The sequence below is a fragment of the Colias philodice genome, chromosome 19 (genome assembly GCF_061535455.1).
Source record: "Colias philodice isolate Cphi_HAF_F1 chromosome 19, ilColPhil1 Martin Lab GWU primary, whole genome shotgun sequence".
NCBI classification, from domain to species: Eukaryota; Metazoa; Arthropoda; class Insecta; order Lepidoptera; family Pieridae; genus Colias; species Colias philodice.
Window position 1 is genome coordinate 3490828 of NC_143104.1, and position 11474 is coordinate 3502301.

General features: G+C 32.0%; 2 protein-coding genes and 3 non-coding genes across 5 annotated transcripts; 3 read left to right on the forward strand and 2 right to left on the reverse strand.

Annotated features, from left to right (window-relative positions):
• Positions 1–68: 68 nt before the first annotated feature.
• Dolk (Dolichol kinase) lies at positions 69–5287 on the forward strand. The gene is made up of 9 exons (XM_089707350.1): positions 69–457; positions 542–792; positions 1078–1295; positions 1609–1797; positions 2036–2245; positions 3248–3322; positions 3865–4048; positions 4300–4377; positions 4951–5287. The coding sequence occupies exons 1-9, from the start codon at positions 339–341 to the stop codon at positions 5097–5099; spliced, it is 1473 nt and encodes a 490-aa protein (XP_089563476.1). The 5' UTR covers positions 69–338; the 3' UTR covers positions 5100–5287.
• Positions 3617–3735, forward strand: LOC149479858 (5S ribosomal RNA). Its single transcript, XR_016317185.1, has one exon. It is a non-coding gene; the product is annotated as a 5S ribosomal RNA (ribosomal RNA).
• LOC149479859 (5S ribosomal RNA) lies at positions 4661–4779 on the reverse strand. The gene has a single exon (XR_016317188.1). It is a non-coding gene; the product is annotated as a 5S ribosomal RNA (ribosomal RNA).
• Positions 5288–6163: 876 nt separating the features above from the next.
• Positions 6164–6282, forward strand: LOC149479860 (5S ribosomal RNA). The gene has a single exon (XR_016317182.1). It is a non-coding gene; the product is annotated as a 5S ribosomal RNA (ribosomal RNA).
• A 398-nt stretch (positions 6283–6680) lies between these two features.
• Positions 6681–10653, reverse strand: Sirt6 (sirtuin 6). The gene is made up of 7 exons (XM_089707381.1): positions 10537–10653; positions 10200–10431; positions 9936–10063; positions 9374–9616; positions 8207–8380; positions 7295–7418; positions 6681–7045 (listed from the first exon to the last, which is right to left on the reverse strand). The coding sequence occupies exons 2-7, from the start codon at positions 10263–10265 to the stop codon at positions 6716–6718; spliced, it is 1065 nt and encodes a 354-aa protein (XP_089563507.1). The 5' UTR covers positions 10266–10431; positions 10537–10653; the 3' UTR covers positions 6681–6715.
• Positions 10654–11474: the final 821 nt, after the last annotated feature.

Below are 11474 nucleotides of genomic sequence, written 5' to 3' on the forward strand. Positions count from 1 at the left end.
TATCGGTAAACTCGCCTACCGACGTTAGATGTGTCATTTGTCAACGTCAATTCAATTTTCATTTTTCACTTGTTCTGTGTTCAATGTTGTTGTTGTTGTGGTTGAATATTTTATTATACCTAATATTGATTGTGATACAAATTGTTCTTTACTACTAAACTTATAAAGTAATCGGAGATAGAAGAGATAGATGGTTTTATCACACCCAAATCATAGTGCACATTAAATTACAAATAAGTATAATAAATTATCTTTAGATATGAAGCTATTAATTATGAGATAAGCTTATATTTTAATTGGGAACAACAACGTATTTCACATTGATATAATAAATAAACATGGCTGAGTTTATTACAAGAAAAATGTGTGAATCTATATCAACTCAATATCATAGAATAATTGAACCTTTGGATAAACACATAACATTGAATTTACGAGACGGTGGTATTGAAACAAGGTATGAAATTTCAACCTTATTACCTAATACTCTTATAAATATCTCAATAACAATTCTTTAAATGTTTTCTTTTATTTTTTCTAGACCAGCAAAGAGTAATGGATTGTGGTGTCAGTTTTTATTACCGTCAGTGTTGATCTTGTATTGTATGCTGGAAGATGTGCCGATTGTATATAAAATAAGCACATGTTTATCGTTGGGATTGGTTGCATACTGCTGTCTATTTGTCCTGTTTCTATCTTTATCGAGTCTTGTTGTAAGGGAACCTGTATATGGAGGCTGTGTTGCAGCGAGTTTTATTTCTACACTGTTTATGTATGGTGCATTGAAACAAGGTAATTTTTTGATGCAAGAGCAAAAAAAGATAAATAGATTATTTACTAAAGATGTGTAATGTGTATCAGCATACTAGAAAACAAATATTTATAATTCGTTTTTATTTTTCATCAAGTCATTGCATCTAAACAATGGAAAAATATCTTTTTAACTTACAGAGATCTATTCTAGATATAACAAACAAAGTTGATTTGGTTATAATATGATTTGGCTGATGTCTGTCACCAAAAAAATATATTCACAATGCCCAATAAAAAAGCAGTAAATATTTAATTCCTTCACAGATTTACTCCTATCATTATCAGCATCAGCAACAGCAGTTATCTCATTTGTGTGGCTGCTTCGGCATTCCCTCATAAACCTCCCTAAAACATTCACAATAGGAGAGGCTGTGATTGTCGTTCAGAGTGTGGTACTGTTTACAGTAATATCTATACTACATGTACTATTGGGCCTTTCTAGAGAAGATGAGGAAATATACTTTATTAATGTTTCCGTTTTGGTAAGTAATAAATATTCTCTAGCTCTTATAGCAAAACTTATGTCATATATTAAATATTGAAAAAATCTTTTCAGGCTAATAAGGTTTATAATAGGTTTAATTATTTTTTTAATTATTATCTGTTAATTTAAAATGATAGCAATTGTTTCCACCTAATAGAATTACATATGTGTAACATTCAAAGCTTTAACTTATAGATTAATTTAAATTTAGCAAAATATTTCACAATAATCAACAACTGTTTGTTTATTTATAAGTTAAAAATATCACAACTTTAAGTAGCGAATAAAGTATATCTTTAATTTTATTCCAGACGGTGTTGTTAACAGTGGTTTTAATGATAACAGGATTATATTTACTAAGAAAAGAACTAAGAACTATTAAGTCATTGCTAATTGTAATTGCATTAGGTGCTATGTTTGTACTAGTCATATTACATATACTGATCGGATCTGATTTTATGAAGCATGCAATAAAGTTAGTTTTTTTCACTGGAAAGAGGGTAAGAATATATTATTTTTTATAACATAACATGAGCACAAGCTCTCAGAAAACAATAATGTATATTTGGTTAGGTACCTATCTCCTTTTTTATGAATGCTAAATGATGTTTTCCTATCTCCATTATGCAATATTGATTTTTATTTAATAAGACACACATAATACTAGCTTAATTTTTAATCGTTTTATATTTTATTCGAAAAAAAAATTGCAAAAATTCACTGAATTTTTTTTTTCAGAAGGAAATCATCATATTTTGGTTAATCCTCGTCCTTATATCAATATGTGCGTTAATGATACGTACGAAATTAGCCGTTAAAGCTACTACTGTGACTAGAAAAACATTTCATATACTGGCATCACTTGTATTCCTCTCTGGCATACTGTTTGATGTGAGGCTGATGCTCTTTGCTTCAGGAATCGTTCTTGCGTTGATTATATTTGTAGAAGTAAGTTGATTTTACATTTCCTGCATATAATTAACTTCATTTAATTACTTTTTATAATTCCTTTCCATTCCATTGCATGTGTAGAAAAGTGTAGATATATTTTTAAAGAGTGGAAATAATTTCATTTTGTTTGTGGGCAAAGCCATTATCAATATGTAAAAGTATCCAATATTTTTAATCCAAGTTCTTTATCAAGTAGCGATTAAGGGTGCGTATAAAGCAAAATTACCCATCTTCTATTAGATGATACGTGTAATATTCAAGATCAAATCTAAAAAATAAAATATATATCAAACTAGATGATATGTTCAACGATTCTGTTCAATCAAAAACATAAAATATTAAAATTGACTCGATAAAAAAAAAATCACCAAGTTAGCTCTAATTTTCACACTTTTACGTTTTCTACTTGACATGGTAATACTTATTATGATTTTTTTTTCATAAACAATTATATTATAACATTTGCAAGATATTTGTCAGAGCATTTTGTGTAATTACTTTTAGTTTTGGTTTTATCTGCGATAAACCACTTTTATCGTGGCAGAACCAAACGTTTATCTCGAGAAAAAAAGAGCGCCAAAAGTGGTTTATCGCAGATAAAACCAAAACTAAAAGTAATTACTTACACAAAATGCTCTGACAAATATCTTGCAAATGTTTTAATATAATTGTTTATGAAAAAAAAATCATAATAAGTATTACCACAGACTAATAATAATATACTACGTATACAAGTATTACCATGTCAAGTAGAAAACGTAAAAGTGTGAAAATTAGAGCTAACTTGGTGATTTTATTTTATCGAGTCAATTTTAATATTTTATGTTTTTGATTGAACAGAATCGTTGAACATATCATCTAGTTTGATATATATTTTATTTTTTAGATTTGGTCTTGAATATTACACGTATCATCTAATAGAAGATTGGTAATTTTGCTTTATACGCACCCTTAAGCGAACGGTTAAAATGATTTAATTATTTTGTTTATTTTTTATAGGCTTTAAGAAAAAGTGAGATTGAACCAATTTCTTCAGCACTTCAATCTGCTTTCCTGGTATACAGTGATGAGAAGGTAAACATTTTCACGTAGTAAATCCATACTAATATTATAAATGCGAAAGTAACTCTGTCTGTCTGTCTGTTACTCAATCACGCCTGAACTACTGAACCAATTTGCATGAAATTTGGTATAGATATATTTTGATACCCGAGAAAGGACATAGGATAGGTTTTATCCCGGAAATCCTACGGGAACGGGTTTTTCTCTGAAAACGCGGGCTAAGCCGCAGGCGGAAAGCTAGTATAGGATAAAATTGATTTGTGTCTATTCTTTCATATTATATTTTGTATTTTCGCTTGCTCTGTCGCCAACGTCCATACCACGTTGAATACACCGGTTCTCGTCCGATCACCGAAGTTAAGCAACGTCGGGCGCGGTCAGTACTTGGATGGGTGACCGCCTGGGAACACCGCGTGATGTTGGCTTTTTGCGATTTTTTTATTTTTACAAATTTCTTCAATGTTTATTCTATGTCTCTGTATGATTCATTAAAATTCATAATTCTTACCAATCTTTAACTGCATAGCAAAATTTTGTAATTTATATTATTACAGGACTGCGGCAGCCTAGCCATGACACCGCTATATCTATACATTGGGCTTGCCTGTCCACTTATACTAGTGCCCTCCCACAGCCCTCACAATACTTTAGAGTTACTCAGTGGAGTACTCTCTATTGGTGTTGGGGATACGGCAGCTAGCTGGTTTGGTTCGAGATTCGGGTTTAATAAGTGGCCTGGTACGTTAAATAAATAAATATACTATACTAAATTATATTATGCTTATAAGTATAGTGCACACTACATCATTTCCATTTTTGTGTTTGTGAAAAAAGAATGTATAATATAAATTAAAACCTTCAGTTAAATAAAACAAAATTAACATCTTTTAACCAAATAAATTTTGATCCCCTCAAATAAGCAATGTTTACAAATAAATTTATTACAATATGTTAGTTTTGTAAATGTGACATATTTAATTGTGTTTCAGATAGCAGTAGAACAATGGAAGGCACGGCTTTTAATATTTTATCACAAATAGGAACAGTTTATACATTAATTTTATTTGGTAAGTAAATAAATTTTATACCATTTCAACTCGATAATGTGAACATATTATCTAGATTTCCGCACGTGGCTTCACTCGCCCTTTCAAAGAAAAACCCGCATAGTTCCCGTTCCTGTGGGATTTTCGATATCGGGTCTCCAGCTACCAAAATACCAAATTTCATTGTAATCGGTTCAGTAGTTTATACGTAAAAGAATAACAAACATCCATCCTCACAAACTATAATAAAAATAAAAGTCTTGCAAAAAACATGGTTTAGATGGTTTTTAAAAATTTAACAAAAAGCCAACATCACGCGGTGTTCCCAGGCGGTCACCCATCCAAGTACTGACCGCGCCCGACGTTGCTTAACTTCGGTGATCGGACGAGAACCGGTGTATTCAACGTGGTATGGACGTTGGCGATGATGTTTACGAAAATAATGATGTTATTAATACAGAAGAATAAATTTATTTTTAAATGAGATGAGATGAGGTTCTATTATTGAAATTCAGTTAAAGTTCTTTCTATATACATAGTACAAGCATAGTACCTTATTGTGTAAATAATTATTACCGTATTGTTTCATTTCAGATTTATTACACACAAGAAATGCCTTACTTCGTACAGTTATAGTTGCAAGTGTATCTGGTTTTGTGGAAGCGAAGACTGAACAAGTGGATAACCTAGTCCTGCCTCTTGTTACTATGGCGGCTTATCAAATTACACGATTTGTTTTATAACATTAATGGGAATATTTATAATCTAGATCAAAATGGAGATTGGTGTAGACCATTTGAGATTTTTTTTAGAATTGAAGCTTTAATGTGAATCATAATGAGATATTCTATGATTATAGACATATTATAGAGGTGAAAATATCATAATTGTATTTGATTGAAAAGCTTTTACAGCTATGTACCAACAAATCATGAATGTAAAATTAAAATTAAAAATGATTATAATATCCATGACAAAGTAATGTAGATTGTAGACAATTTAAAAAGTAAAAGCATAATTAACGATGTATATGCTACAGTCAAAACCCTGAACCAGTCAATATCCTTATTGACGGTTATTAAGGTACTATTATATTAAGGTACTACGACTACCTTATTAACTGATTTAAAGAGCAGACATTCAGTCAATATAGGTTTGAATAGATTTTAACACTTAAATCTTTCTGTAATGGGCAAGTAAAACAATAGCGAGTTTTACTTGCCCATTACAGAAAGGTTTAAGTGTCAAATTCGACCCAGTAGGTTAGGTTAGGTTTGAACTGCGACCCTCACGCCAGAACCAGACTGACTCGCTATTGTTTTACTTGTCCATTACAGAAAGATTTAAGTGTTAAGTGTTAATTAACTGATTTTATCAGATAAAATCAGTCAATAAGGATATTAACCGACGCCCTTAGTCAATAACCTTAATAACCGTCAATAAGGATATTGACTGGTCCAGGGTTTTGACTGTAGCATTAATATATTAAATACAATTATGTAATAGCTAGGTGGCATATTATTGTTGTAAAGTTTACGAATTGCTAGTTATGTATTTAAAATAATCAAATTAGTCAAATACATTCCTATGTACCAAAGTGCTCATATTTTATACCTGTTTTTTAAATAAAGATATATTTATTCATTGCTGTTTTTTCTTTAGACTAAACTATAGAAATATATAATTGTATGAATATATTATATAATAATGTACTTATCACAATTCACAAATAAATTGTTTATTGTATTAGTTTTATAACTCTAATTATTAGAAACTCCATGAGTCGCAAATTTTAGAGTGCATCATCGCCAACGTCCATACCACGTTGAATACACCGGTTCTCGTCCGATCACCGAAGTTAAGCAACGTCGGGCGCGATCAGTACTTGGATGGGTGACCGCCTGGGAACACCGCGTGATGTTGGCTTTTTGGTGATTTCTATATGGATTTTTTGTTATGATTTAAAATGTTTGAGATTCGTAAATAATTCAATCAATTAATTTTAGGACACATATTTAGTACTAGCTGCGCTTCGCGGTTTCAGCCGCGTGGCTCTGCTCCTGTTGGTCTTAGCGTAATGGTATATAGCCTATAGCTTTCCTCGATAAATTGGCTATTTAACACCGAAAGATTTTTTCAAATCGGACCAGTAGATACCGAGATTAGTGCGTTCAAACAAACAAACTCTTCATCTTTATAATACATATTAGTATAGATTTATATTATCGTATGACATAGTTAACTCAAAATTATTGATATAACTTATGGACTGGTTATTATTTGTATGATCATGATCATAGATGTTAAAACAAAAAGACAACCAGTATTTATCAAAATTCACTTTATTCATCATACATTATCAAGTTACAACACTGTTCACTTCATCCTTAATTTCTATTTTAACCACTTTTGACTTATCATCAAGAAAACCATTTGCTTCATCTGCACTATTTTTTCGTTTCTTTATTAAAATCCGTTGTTTCTTGACACCTTTGCACTTAACCTTATATACTTTTTCCAAAGCTAAAATATCTTTTCTATTTATAGTCCAGTCAATGATGGAATGAGCGGCGAGTTTTGTGAAATCATCGTCTTCACTGTAGGTGGGAATCTCATATCCTAATATTTGCATCACATTTTCCAAGATGTCATCTACATAATAGTTTATTACTAAGTCTGCTTTGTTGTCCTGAAAATAAGGAATATATTTCAAAAAAACCAAGTAATGTTTTAATTTATTTGGAGAAAGTAATTACTTATCATTTAATCAAATTATCAATTGATTTCATTATATTCTTAGATATATTATTATGTTATGTAATTTCGATGAATACTAATTTAACTAGTTTCGAATAGAACTTATTAGGAAACTAAAAAAATACAGTACTGTATGAATTTAAAACATCCATTGTTTCTAAGATAAATAAATGCTACTTACATGTTTAGTTGGCTGCAAATTACATATGACTAGTTTTCCTCCATACTTTACTGTTTCTAGAGGTAGGTTACCACTTGGAATGATTTGAAGTGTTGTTCCCAAACATATACTCAGGTCTGCAATACTAAAAAGTAAAAAAAAACAATTATCAAAATTTTACAGAACATTTTTTTGCAAATATGTAGTTCATTTTTACTCTTTTTTTCAAAATAGACAATATTTATTAAGACATTTCAATGTTAATTATTAGCATACATATCTTTACATACAGTTAATAGTAATTTATACTATTTATTATTGCTGCTTTGTCAAATTAACTAATTCTATAGTAAACCAGTATAAAAAAATCAATAAAATTAGTAACTGTAGTAAGTACAAATTTCTACTCTATTTTTTACTAGCTTTCCGCCCGCGGCTTCGCCCGCGTTTTCAAAGAACCCGTTCCCGTAGGATTTCCGGGATAAAACCTATCCTATGTCCTTTCTCGGGTATCAAAATATCTCTATACCAAATTTCATGCAAATAGGTTCAGTAGTTAAGGCGTGATTGAGTAACAGACAGACAGACAGAGTTACTTTCGCATTTATAATATTAGTATGGATTAAAGTGTGTGTGTGAAGTCCCGTGTTCCCGTAGTGGGGTAAGGGGCAGATGCATTATTCATACATCTGTTTCACTGATCGATTTTCTTTAGGGACAAGTAGGTGATCAGCCTTCTGTGTCCTGCCAGACCGAGACATTTTTTTTTCTTCGTCTCCACCGGGAATTGAACACAGGACCCCTCGGTTCTACGCTCACGCGTCAACCACTGTACCAAGGAGGCGGTCAATTTCTATAGTAAACCAGTATAAAAAATCAATAAAATTAGTAACTGTAGTAAGTACAAACTACTCTATTTTTTATTAAACTTACCTAGAATGCCACTCCGCTGCTAACAAGTCATTTTCAGGCAGGCTATGTTCCCAATCGAGCACTCCATCATACAGTCTCCCTCGGCATGGTCTTCCGCCACAATGACCAGCTGCACAGGGCACACCGCTGCACTTCTTGCCTACTGTCTCCACTGGTGCATTCCTTACGAATTGCCTGATAAAATGTGTGATAGTGAGTTTAAGGGCCGATTTTTCAATGCTTGGATAAAACTTATTCGTCAAATAATGTATAAAACAACCATTTTAAAAACGTATTCTAATTGCCCGTATTTGACAGTTTACATGACATTTTAATATTATCGGGTAATACTTTATTGGACGGATAAGTTTTATCCAAGCATTGAAAAATCGGCCCCAAATAATGTGCTTTTAACATATTATGCAAAAGAGGGTGAGTACAGTTTATTTAGCAGTTAAAAATAATTTTGATGTATGCCAATAAACACTATTTTTCCTAGAGTAACACTATTTAGAAAATTCTATAGTTTTATGTGTATCCACATAAAAGCAAAGTATGTATTTGCCACTATGCTTATATGATGTGCATTAGTATGTTATTACTTATTATATAATATAAGTGGCAGTGGGCCGGTCATATGTGCCGCAGAACGGACAACCGCTGGGGCACACATGTACTAGAGTGGAGACCGCGGCTCGGCAAACGTAGCGTAGGACGCCCTGCTACAAGGTGAAGTGACGACATCCGCAGGGTTGCTGGGCAAAACTGGCGACAACGAGCGAATGACCGGGCTCAATGGCGTGCCATGACTGAGGCCTATGTCCAGCAGTGGACAAACATAGGCTGTTAATGATGATGATGATGATATAATATACAAGATTGTAGCAAACACACAATACCACTCTGTATTAAAATCATGGTTATGTTGATTGTTGAAGGAAGTTGGATTAAAATAAAGATACGCAATATTCTTGATATTGTTTTAATATTAGTATTACATGTTTATGCGCAGTAACACAGACACTACTCCACAATGATAGTTTTACTTAAGCGAGAAGAGTGAGAGAGAAAACTTTATGTCTCATCTATTACATTACCATATAACAAACATGATACATGACACAGATAATATTCCATCTTATTCAACAATTGTACTTATTGTATATTGAGTAGACAAGTGAAACTTACCTTTTACAAAGATTACATTCATCAATAAACATATTGCCATGTAGTTCAGCCAAGTATCTCCGCGGCAACCCTGACTTCAAATGCAAACCATCTATGTTCTGACTGACGATATACTGCACTTTGTTGCATTCTACTAATTTCTTCAGTATCATGTGAGTCTTGGTCGGCTTAGCATCGGTGAAAGACATGTTGATGTTTGGTTTTTTCCCTTCTTTCTCAAGTGTCCAAACACCGTTCGGTCCTCTGCAGTGATATTGATAGTAAATTATTATATCATAGAATATTAAACTTAATCCTTGAATTGTTGCAATGGAAATATTGGTTAGTTTAAGCATCAGAGATACTGATTCTTTAATATAATTTTGTATTAATTGATAGAAACTTGTGAAAGGATCTTGATTAAAATTATTCCCATATTGTATTAGCATTTGCTGCATAGCACTATTCTTTTAAAAATGTTATTTCAACTCAATATCTACAAGTTTACAACCTATCATCTATCAATTTAAAAACTAAAAACTACACAATTCTAAAAACATGCATGTAAGTTACAATCATTAACCTAAAATCGGGTATTCCTGCAGATGTGCTGATACCTGCACCAGTGTGTACCACAACATGTTTACTTTCTTTTATTAAATTTGCCAGTATTTCACATTTTTCTTTCAACTTTTCGATCGAGTCAAATTTCTGAAAAACAATAAAATTTATATGGAGCATTTTTTTGTGCATTTATGAAATAATATGTGTATCCCTCAGGGATAATATGGGAACTATTCTATAATCTTAAAAAGCTCTATAAGTAATATTATTAGCGGGTTCTTACTTCTGGTAGTCCAAGAACTCCTTTATGTTCGTATGGAGAGAGACCCTCAGCGTAATTACACGACATTCTTATTTTGTAATATGAGCATCTAGTCAAATGGAGCAGTCTTTTATTAATTATCTTTCCGAGATGAATATATGCATAATAAAAGCAGCATTCATTTCAGGCAAATAATTACTCTAAATAAAACCATTTTTATGCGATCCCTTCTGTTTACATTTTGGTCTTTGCGCTGTATTAAAAAGGTTAATCTCATTTAAAGTCATCTATGATTGCAATAACATTATAAATGCAATAATATATATTGAAAACAACAAGGCAAACACTGAATTTGCACCTGAAACTTGATTACAAATTACAAAAATTAGGCTTCACGTTCACAAATCACAACAGGTTTTTGAAGTTTTAAGTATAAACACTAAACAGATAAACAGATTGACAGAATACAGATTAGTAGATTACAGAGAAAACAATGCATTAATGGTGCATTTACACAATCGCGCGAATAGGGTGGCGTCAGGCGGATGTGGAGGCGGATATGTAACGAAAACGCATATTATTTAAGCAGTGCAAGAGTGCATCGGCTATTCGCCTTGTTTCGATTCGTGTTTAGTCCGGTTTTGAGAAGTAATCAGAGGGAAGATGAATATGTATTGATGTATATCGCATCAACTCTAGTAAACGAATGTTTCACCGAATACCTATATCGTAGAGTCAAGAGGAAAATAGTTAACCGTTAATACGAATGTATAATGCATGAAACGATGAAGTCTGTACTCTGTACATCCAATTTTGTATTATCCTCTTTATTTCTACGGAGAAATGGTTATAGGTTTTGATTCAGGTATTCATTTAAATAATATTTAATAAAATATAAACCAAATAAACCCATCGTTGTTTTTAATTGTTGTTTGATTGTTGTTTTTAATGTACGTTTCCTATTGGGCGATAAACATTATGCGTTCCATTCGTATAAAAAGTGAATTTCGTTTTTTTTATATAAATAAAATATACTAAGAATTAAAATATTCCTAAAATACATACTAAGTTTAGAGTAATCCCACAGTTATCCATATATTATTAGTTATTACTTTACTCTATGGAGTAATCTATCGTAGTGTCAGGTATGTGGTCAGGTACAACCACAGGGTACAACCATGGTACAACACCTAAGGTACAACACTATATGTACTCTGTTATGGCTGGCGTCCACTAGGCGGATCGGGCCGGGCCGCATCGCAACGCAAAAATACGCCGGCCTATGTTTTGTATGAA

What these genes read in the sequence shown, in the direction of transcription:
- Sirt6 (XM_089707381.1), bottom strand. Translation starts at nt 10,265, where the DNA reads ATGTCGTGTAATTACGCTGAGGGTCTCTCTCCATACGAACATAAAGGA. An exon ending in GCAGCGGAGTGGCATTCTAG is followed by an intron (nt 7,419 to 8,206) that starts GTAAGTTTAATA and finishes TTTACTTTTTAG; the next exon opens with TATTGCAGACCTGAGTATAT. An exon ending in ATTTGCAGCCAACTAAACAT is followed by an intron (nt 7,046 to 7,294) that starts GTAAGTAGCATT and finishes CCTTATTTTCAG; the next exon opens with GACAACAAAGCAGACTTAGT.
- Dolk (XM_089707350.1), top strand. Translation starts at nt 339, where the DNA reads ATGGCTGAGTTTATTACAAGAAAAATGTGTGAATCTATATCAACTCAA. An exon ending in GTATGGTGCATTGAAACAAG is followed by an intron (nt 793 to 1,077) that starts GTAATTTTTTGA and finishes ATTCCTTCACAG; the next exon opens with ATTTACTCCTATCATTATCA. An exon ending in TTTTTTTCACTGGAAAGAGG is followed by an intron (nt 1,798 to 2,035) that starts GTAAGAATATAT and finishes TTTTTTTTTCAG; the next exon opens with AAGGAAATCATCATATTTTG.